Genomic DNA, 9,862 nt, shown 5'->3' with positions numbered 1-9,862 from the left:
ATGAGCAATTTTCTCAGTCAGACTGAAAAGAGTAGGGAAAAAAACTTTTCCTAGAAAACTGTTGTTCTTCGGGTGCTTGAGGCCAAAAGCTCTTTTAATGATTAACAAGTAAGTTTGGGCCAGATCTACTTTGTAATTCGCAGCTTTAAGATTGGGAACCGTAACTGGGTAGTCTGGGAATAACACCAAAGGGTTTTTAAAGTTGGCTCTTAACACCGTGACAAACAGGGTACGTTAGAAAAGGACGACAGCCTTTTTATAACAATGACAGGGCAGAGGACAAAAAAAACGAGGAAGGGGCCGAGGAAAAAAGAAGGCTTAGGACTGGCTTGTCAGCAAAACATTCGCTGGCGATTGGCTCAAACAATCTGCAAACAAGGCCCTGGACCCATGGTCCAATGCATACGGTAACTAAGTGCTTGAACGGTACTTTTGTACAAAGCTCATTAAGGACGGCTAGAAGGAAACAACAAAGCAACCAACTTGTTATATTGCATCGAGGAAAATCTACAAAGGAATGAAGGCGTGTGCGAGGTCAACATCTAGAGTTTCGGAATAGTGAGACGAGAAAAGTGTCATGAATTAGCTACTATTGCAGGAGGGGCAAGAACGCCTTCAGCACTGAACATGGAACCACGGACTATCTTAACAGGTTTGAGCTCTCGAAATCTGAATCAGGCTTGCCAATAATCATGTTAGCAAACTTGACGTGAGTGCCATTGGTTGCAGTATTTACGTGGGAAAATATGTTTTTGTTTAACAGGTCAACACTTCGACATTTATTGTCCCACCGCAAGGGTCTTTTCTTTTTTAACAGCAAACCACCATTGGCCCACTTGCTGGTTACTCAGTCAGCAAACACTATTTATAATTCATAATAGCATAGGGTGGATCTTTCATACTTTTGTTGGATTCAACTTACTGCATGCAGATTTTGAATGATTAAATACAATCCCGATCAAGAGTAGAGCATAATCTAGTTATGTCAGCTTTGAACATTCAAAGCCGTTCCGTAGCGTTTCCGTGATTGGAAACGTCTTCGGTTGGAAGTGTTCAGAACAAACCCCTTACCCTCACGGAAACGAGCCAACTCCAGTCGAACTCGTCTATTGCCAGTACAAGGAAACATCAAATAGTAGAACTGTAGTTCGAGGTATCGGAGCAAAAGTTTCTTTTTTGTTCTCTCTCTCTCTGTCTCTCTCCAGCTAGATTTGGCCTCTTGATCCCTCGGCCCACAAAGGCCTGGAAGGTGGGACAATCTAGTGTGGGGTTTTATGCTCACCCTGAGATACGGAGCAAGCTGACTACTGGATATTTTCATCATCTCCCAATGCTCGGGGTTAGGATTTGGTCTGGATGGAGGGTTACACACTCACGTAAAAATCAGATAGGAAACGCTTGCTTTGCGCGCATCTCATTCTGCGCTAAGACAGCTGAAACTAAAAGGGAGACGGATCCCGTTAAGGCCGTAAACAACCAGGGAATGCCACGGCAGACCAACAAGGGCTAACTAGCTAAGCAACTACGCGCTCATACTTCATTACATTAGCACATCCGTTTTCAAAGGTGTTCAACATGAAGTTAGGTATTGTATGAAATCGTGCTTGATGCCACGCGCTTACCTATGTCGTCGATGTTCGACTTTGGGCGGAGCCAGACCTCCTCCTGTTGCACAGCCGTCGTCAGAGAGGTGGTGATAGGTGCGTTCGTGATATTTGCGGTAGTCGTACATGTCACAGTTAGGCTGGAAAGGGAGTATAATATTTGTTACAATGGGCTTTTGACTTGGAGCAAACTTGTGGTGTATCGTCGCATTTGTCAAAACGTGGTCTTATTAAGCTGCAATAAAATTTCGAAGGCTCGCAGGCAATGTTTAGAATTGGATCAAGTCTACATCCATCTTAGCAACGAGAGCCTTTTTGTTTGTGTATGCTCGTCGTGAAACATGTTGCGGCATAAACGCTCATTTTGGCTTTTCTCGAGTCTGCTTGTCCTGAAATGCCAGCTACTTTTTAATACGTGAGTGTATACTGTGAAGTAATCATAGAGTTTCGGGGTCTCTTTTTGTTAGGGCGAGGGAAAAAATATTCATAGAAGTAGGCGTCTCTGAGCTGGGACATTGTAAATCATAAAAACAAACCAGAATCTCTTGAAAAAAAGCAAATCCTTTTTGCAGAATTTGCCCAACACGTCCTTGCATTTCGGCAAGATGAGATTTGTTCAGTTTCAATGCGATTTATTGGAATGCATTTAAGGTAGCAATGGTACATTTCTTCAACCAAATGGTAAGACGCGTATGTGGGATGCGGAGCTGTGGATGATTTATATTCTAAAATTTGTTGACGGCTGGAGAGAAAAATGAATTGGTTGCCATGGGAGCCAAAAGCTAAAAAAATGTTAAACTGCCCAAGTGTGATGCCGTACTTTGGACATCATGATAACCCCCTGTGTTACTAACTTTGGGGCCCCAGTCCATCCAATAATAAGTGAAGGAACTTTTTAGGTTGTGTGTTCAGCGATACATTATTTCGTGTTTGTCTTGGAAAAGTACTTGAGCTGACACTGCAAGCGGAGGAGATTTGGCTTTGAGCTGGTTAATCCATAAGTCATGTATGTTAAAATAGATAGATAGATAGATGCTTTGCCGTATGTTGGTCCCTGTGTGCGGGTGGTAGTCATTAGTGGCCATTCATGTCGTCATTGAGCATTGAGGACAAAACAAGGCTTTATGAACATGTGGTCCCATTAGCAGGAGGTGCTACAGACAACTACAACAACATAGGACCGACATTCTAATAATTCTAGGTACGCCCAGTTAGGCAGGCCTAGCTAAGGCCGTGCATGTCTGTCTAAAAATTGGGAAGGTTGCCTTGTGGAAGGAAAGGACTGTGATCTCCTTCTCCCTCACTCTCTTTCTCTCTTTTGCTCTCTCACAAATGGGTCGGGGTTAGAGTCAGAATTGGAGGAGGCAATCGTCACTGATTGTAGGATCTCTCTATTGCCTGGTATTGGGTGTCCATGTCGAGATTGCGTTCCAAGGTCCACATGAATTCGTAACGATCCCCGGCCGTCGAGACCACCTTGAAGCCAATGTAGCCCAAGGCGTTGAGTATCACAATGCACGTGCACTCGATCCGGATCCCGTGTTTGGGATTCCAGCCTTCTTCCCGGCCTTTCTTCATATGCTCGGGAAATTTGCTCTGGAAGAAATAACAAAAGCAAATTGGAATGGAGGACATGATTAATGGTCGTAAGGTTCGCTTTCAGTCTATCAGAACTCGATTTCAGGGAAGATATGTTGACAGGAGAGATGCTCGAGATTTCATTTGTTCTCGGCTCAAACAATTTGCTGGAGGGGACAGTCAACAAATTAGTCTCTCGGTTCCACCAGAACGCCTAGCAATCTAAAAGTACGACAAAAAGTTCTTGAAAAAAGACCGTGGAGTGCGCTAACAAGTTTTGTGCGTTGGTAAAACCGTGGTGGAAGGACTTGCAGATTGATGCATTTCCATCCAAACCAAAAGGCTCTTGCTGTTCCAACTCTCGCGGATAACATTGGAAAGCAGTTCTCCTTTTCCCTCGTGTTAGCGATTCATCAGATCAAGGATAAACTCCTTAAATAATTAAATAGACCCGCCAAGGTCACCATAGACCCTCTCCAATCTTCATCAATGATGAGGAAGCGTGTTTCAATTGGATATGCAAGTAGAAAGAAACGCTAACAAGTCAAGATTGAGATGACATCATCTAGCTTAATCGTCTTTCAAGCCAAATCAGCGATCCAATGTTCAAGTTATTATTTTTGGAACGTGATGGATAGTGGGAGACAGATTGTAGTGGGTGTGAAACTAATTGCTTCCGTGGGCCGGGTAAAGTGTGTGGAACATAACGTTCTGCAGCCTGTTTCAAACTTGCATGCGTCTATTCGAAAAGTTGGCTTTACGGACCGGAAAATGTATGCCAGGTGGAACAGAGTTTGAATGCACGGGAATTAAGGGGGGAATGGAAATTTCACATGTCTTACGTCAACCGACCTTCTACACGTTGTCAATCTTTGAAAAGTGAATTGGACTTCATAAAGGCTCCTTTCATTTCTCTCGAGAAGGAGCTTGACTCACTCGGAGCTTTTTTAAAGTGCCTCTGGACAGCTCGTCAAGTCCAGAATTAGACGGGAGCACTGGAAAATATACATATATTTTTTATGGGCCATGATTAAACTTCCATTATAATCCAAGATAGTTTGCGTTTTTCTTTCTTGTGTCCTGTATCCAACAAAAGGGCGATATTAGATTTTTGTTCTTTAGGCCAGGATCCTAATCCTAAAATTTGTGATGAAAAAGTAACCATCGGTGAGCTCTAACGTTAGCTGGTGAAAAAGTTGGAAGTGTACCCAAGGGACTCGATCAAAAATGATGGAAAATCCATCACTGGAAGGTTCAGTCTGCCTGAGACCTTTTCGACCACTCATCAGAGTTTTCCGCTGGAAGTTATTGGAAGGTTTCGGCTAATAAGGTGGTAACTTGAGCGAGGCCAATGACCACTATGGTTTACTGTTTGGACCAAGGTTTATTTATAATAAAATACCTTGATCATGAAAAGCCCAAGGGATACTTGGTCCAGATACAGTTAGCATTTTTGGGCCATGGAATCGTGGAGATGGTAAACATATGAGTTGTTGTCCTCTGATCAAGTTCGTCCTTCTTTTACTTCTCCTTCATATTCCATTCTCCTGGAATTCGGTACCTTAAAGGATGCGACCAGCCTTGATTGTTCTGCCTGGAGAGCCTTTGTCCTAGGATCCCTTCATTGAAGTAACATGTTGGCACTGGGGTCAAAAACAAAATATTTGCCAAATTTAGGTCTCAGTGTTTCATCTTCCTTCAATATAAATTCCCATGATGGTCAAAATTGTTAGTCCCAGCAACCAAGTGCAGTGAAGAAGTAAATCAACGAAAGTCGGAGTTGAAGCTAATTTCTGGCAGTGTGTTCCTGAACTGGGTCTCTGAGGACAGGGAAGAAATGAGTCTTTGCATTGTGACTGGGAGGCCTAACAATGCAAAAACGGATGTTGTCGCCTTTATCTTATGAATGATGAAGACACAAGCCCCACCTGAAAGAAAATGGAACACGACATCCCCCCCCAAATGGCATATGCCTCCTGAAGTTTGCAGGAAGTGTGCTTTTGCTTAGGCCAGTGTTGACATAGTTTTATATCCTCCTTTCATCCTCGCACAGCCTCTTGGACCGTGTCCAAAGTAGTGAAGCATTTTTGAATGGAACCACATATTGGGAGTTTGGGAGTCTTGACATCCAAACGGGCTGTGACCATTCTGGGAGTGGCACCTGATCTCATTATTCTCGATTGTTTGGGGTGGTGGGGGGAAGGCGATTAGACTGAAAGCGGTTCATGGACTAGAGAGCCAACAGAAATACATACCCCGAAATACTCTTGAATAATAGATGCTCGAAGGATTTTATGTTCCAGCTTTCTCTACAGGAAACGTAGCAGAGGGAGGTCGTCGAAAGTGACGCGTTCCTTTTTTTGGTATTTTTTTTGTTTCTACTAGTAATCAAATCGCCCTCGGCTTTTTGTGAAAAGGAAGTTTTAAAGGAAGTTTATTTTCGTGTTCCATAGATTTTCTTTACTCCCTACCAAAAAAAGTATGCATGATATTCAGAACAAAAAAAGGAAGAAAAGTCTTGGTCGGATGTAAAACTTTGATCCCGCACGGCGAGAAAAGTTTGCTACTCCACCTATGGGTCGGGGAAACCTGACGAAAGTTTGGCTCCGGCGTTTCGAATGTCATTTGATACTCAAATTGAAAGTTAAGCCATTCGATAAGGGTTGCAATGAGCAACTTTCCGTTCCATTTGATCACTCCTCCTGACCTTGTCTGCGACCAATGACAAGTGTCACCATAATCTCAATCTAAGAGCTAGAGTTAGCGCCACCATACCCTTTGATTGTCATGCAATGGGAAATAGTGCATGTTAACGTAATTCTGATGGACCAAGCTCCATAAATCGAATCTTAAAGAAACATAACATATCGACAGATCCATGTAGGCTCGAATTCGATGGTACGTGTCAACAATGGCAGGAAGGTCATTCAGTAGACCTGTTCTTGTAAAAGGTCTGATTTTGTACCAAAGCTTTTAAATACCAGTCGAGCTCAGATGGGATTACAAATGAACTCAAGGGAAAATGGACCAAAACTTCAGACAAAGCAACTTGCTTGAATGCCATTCATTGTTCTCGAACATGAATGAACTCCGTCGACATTTCCATGGCGGGTTTATCGATTCTTACCTGCAAGTATCGCATTTCCTGGGGTGTGAGTCCAAAAATACAACAGGTTTCCGCGGTGGGCGTACCCACGACGGATACATACGAGGACATTCCGTTACGAGACAGCTTTCAAATTTGTCCGACCAACGTAATGGGATCTGCTTGAGCCAAAGAAGAATGGTTCCTAGACCAATATCCTTCCAACCTTGTGTGTTTCTGGCTCTGCTTCCCTTTGTTACAACACCTGATCGATGGTCTCTTCGTGAGCACGCGTCCAACCAAACTGAGACTGGAAACGTACTCGGAAGCTCGAAGCTCAGTCGTCGCAACGCCCGAGTTGGTTGGCCTTTCCCATCGAGGGGAACTGAAGGATCGAGCGGAAACCAGGACGAGAGCCAGAAGGACGCCTCTCTCAACTGTCTTTCGGCCTTGCGCGTTCGGTTCACTCACTGGGTCATCCCGGAGACTCACTGAGTGGGTGAGCGAGCGTGTCTCTTAAGAGCAGGAAGAATCTCTCATGTGAACTCCAAGAAATATGGCCTGCTCCATAGATAGTGTAACCTTCTATGTCCTCGTATGCAGTTGGTTGGCAGATCGAGGCGATCTCATGCGCGACCAATGGTGATGAACTGAAGATGAAAAGCCAACATTGTTCTGGTCCCTGATGAATGAGCCTGAATGAGTCTCATGAATTCGTTGTTTCAGATTTCGTTTTTTTTCTTCTTCTTCGTATTCAATTGAAATGTATCTATGATCTGACAGAGGCACGAGCGATGCCTCCGTAATAAAAGGGTGTCTGGAGCTAGTTTTTGTTGGATGATGGATTAGATCAAAATATATTGTGAACTTGGCACACATTCGGAACAAGGGCATGTAAGTTTGGACTGGCTTGCTCGTTGCAGGTACTAGAAGTTGTTATGCTGTGTACATGAGCTGGTTGTTTTGCTCGAGATTTCCTTTCTCCAAGGGACTCGTTACGTTTCCATGAGTATTGGGAGAACAGCCATTAGAACAGACGAGGAAATGGCGCTAACTTGATACGCTCGAGGTCCTATTTCCGTCCACGAGAATGGAAGATTACTTAAACACGAGGAATACTAAGAAGGTCGAAAAAATAAGTGGTAATAGGAGAATTCCCGTCCCTGAGTTTGGTCCTTCCTTTCTGTGCTTATACGTACAATAAGCCGTCTTTCCATGTCCACGACGCGTTGCGCAAAGTGTGTCTAGTCAGAGTCACTCGCCGTGAACGGACAAAAGGGCCCTTTTTGAGCTAAAGCTCCTCTGAAAGGAGATAACTCATATGCATCATGGAATTAATCAGCCGTCCTCTTCTGTGTAGCTTCTCATTGCGCTCTTTTGGCATTTCTTTTTATACTCAAAAATCATGCTCTTAATCCTAATGTGTCCCCTGTGTGTCAACTTAAGTTTGTACGGTCGGCTTGAAGGTACTCAGTTTCATCATGGCGTGAGACAGATCAATCCTTGAGAGATAGAGAGATCTCAGTTGGCATGATCAAGTCCAAGAAAAGGACCCATTTCCGATTGGAGTTGGGATCTTGCCAGATCCCAGGCTATGTTGAGATAGTAAGAAGAGCTCTTTTATCCACAACATAGGCTATTGCTTAGTCCTTCCGTTGCCTCAGAGCTCTTTACAATTCGTACTGTACGTACATACAGTAAATAGTAGAGCCTCACACGCTGGATGGGCCTAACAGCAACATAGTGATTTCCAACCAGGCTGATGTCAAAGGAAAGGTTCTAGGTTTATTCAATCATCTGTGCATAAAGAGATTCATGCATGCATGAAGTTTTTATACATTTACAGCCTTCGATGAGCTTCGATCTGAAGGCCTTTGGCGTTTAAAAGTGCCTGGGAACAACTCCTTCGCGAGTCGGTTTTTGAAAACATTCAGAAATGATCTGGATAGGATTCAGCGACCTTCAGGCGTGAAATTGGAGTTCGCCCAAACCATCACGAGGCGAGAGGAATACCGAAATAAAGTCCTATTTTCATTGGATAATGGTCTTCAGTGAGTAATCAATGAAACTTTAGTAATTAGTTCAAGCCTTCGAGCTTGTACTCATCCTGTTTGTGTTTCGTTTGCCCAGTTGGAACTTGATGGATAATCCTCAAGAGGCTCTCTATTTGCCACTTAACAAGGACAGCCTGTTATTGTTAGACCTTGAGAAGGATTACGTGGGCCAAATTGCCTTCAACGTGACGGCATACCTTGAGGACCTGGATGGATTAATCAAAGAAAATCGAGTTGAGAAACAGACAATCATCATCCAGGTAGCTCGAGTAGTGTGCTAAAATTCATGAAATGCCCTCCAATCTAATTCCCTTTTTCTCCTCTCTGAAAAGGTCACGCAAGTGAATGATGCGCCACAAGTGCGCGAAAATTGGTTCTCCTCTCAGAAGTCGAATTTCCCTATGGTTCCGCATAACCTCTCCGTCACAAATAATTCAGGAATCCTAGCCCAAGATTTAGCTGGTATGGGACTTGCTCACTTTTGGACTTGGACCACATCCAATGGTTTCGACACCTCGTTGCCTCGTTATCATTGGGTTCTCTTCATTGCAGAAATGTTTTATGAGAGCGATGCTTCCCGTGGAAATGGTTTGGGGTTAGCCATTCTCGGTGCGGTCACGTCCAAGATAGGTCGTTGGCAAGTTCAAACAGACGATGGCTGGAAAGACATCTCAGCCGAACCCAAGCTTCTCATCCCGGAGGGTCTTGTAACTGAATTCACTCACAGAGGGCCTTTGCCCGTCACGTCCTACATGAAGAAGTTGGCTTGCAAGTTTAACGATGAATCGGCATCCTTGACTTCCCCTAATGAAGCCATGTGTTGGAATCAGGTATGTGTGGTTACCATGGATACACTTATACACAGAATGATCCCAAGGGGATTCATCTTAATAATGGTCCACTTGAGGCCCAAAGTAATGACCGTATCAATTTACAACAGAAACTAAGGTCGTATTACAGATGTGGAATACTTCTCCTCTATTACAAAGGCGTGAGCTATATTTGTTTCCGCATGAGCAGAGAAAAACGATATTCTCGAATAATTCCGTCTTTGTGTTGGAACAAAAGCCCACCATAATCTCTAGCTCCGTCTTTATATTCCTCTCCAGAAAGGTTTAATTTATCCAAAGTGGATTACTCAAGTAGACACTTCTTTTCTATGCCCTCAGATGCGAGAGGAAGCTTGTCCAGACCAGAGTTTCAGCGGGTCCCTCAAAGTTCGAAATGGTCCAAAGTCCACGAGGTCCGCCGAGACCACGCCAATTCCATTGGCATCCGAAGCCTTCGAAAGTGCTCTGGAGAAGTTGGAACAAGCAACCTCTCCAATATCCCAAGATAACAAGCGGCCGACAAGAAAACGAGTCACAGCTGCATTAAAAACACAATTAGTGGATGCATTTCTCGTCGAGCCATCCACTCGGATCCGATACGAACCCTTTCAAGCAGACACCATTTGGACCACCACTGACGCAATCAAAAACACCCGTATGAGCTTTACGGCCTGGGATGGAACGGCTGGTGGCAATGGATCACAAACAAAG

General features: G+C 43.9%; 1 protein-coding gene across 2 annotated transcripts in view; it reads right to left on the bottom strand.

The window, feature by feature from the left end:
• The window catches only part of LOC131885751 (uncharacterized), a 7,490-nt gene extending 898 nt beyond the window's left edge, over positions 1-6,592 (bottom strand). Inside the window, exons 1-4 of one of the 2 annotated variants that reach the window (XM_059233893.1) lie at positions 6,310-6,592; positions 3,003-3,200; positions 1,623-1,744; positions 1,072-1,439 (exon numbers count right to left, since the gene is read on the bottom strand). In XM_059233893.1, the coding sequence (XP_059089876.1) occupies positions 1,415-1,439; positions 1,623-1,744; positions 3,003-3,200; positions 6,310-6,399 (435 nt within the window). In that variant the 5' untranslated portion in view covers positions 6,400-6,592 and the 3' untranslated portion in view covers positions 1,072-1,414. The remainder of the gene's footprint in view (positions 1-1,071; positions 1,440-1,622; positions 1,745-3,002; positions 3,201-6,309) is intronic. The other variant, XM_059233894.1, reaches the window with a different exon arrangement.
• Between the last annotated feature and the right edge of the window lie 3,270 nt (positions 6,593-9,862).

This window comes from Tigriopus californicus, chromosome 8 (assembly GCF_007210705.1).
Source record: "Tigriopus californicus strain San Diego chromosome 8, Tcal_SD_v2.1, whole genome shotgun sequence".
In the NCBI taxonomy this organism is placed as follows: Eukaryota; Metazoa; Arthropoda; class Copepoda; order Harpacticoida; family Harpacticidae; genus Tigriopus; species Tigriopus californicus.
The sequence above is the reverse complement of the archived record's forward strand: the minus strand, read 5'-3'. Positions and strand labels throughout refer to the sequence as shown.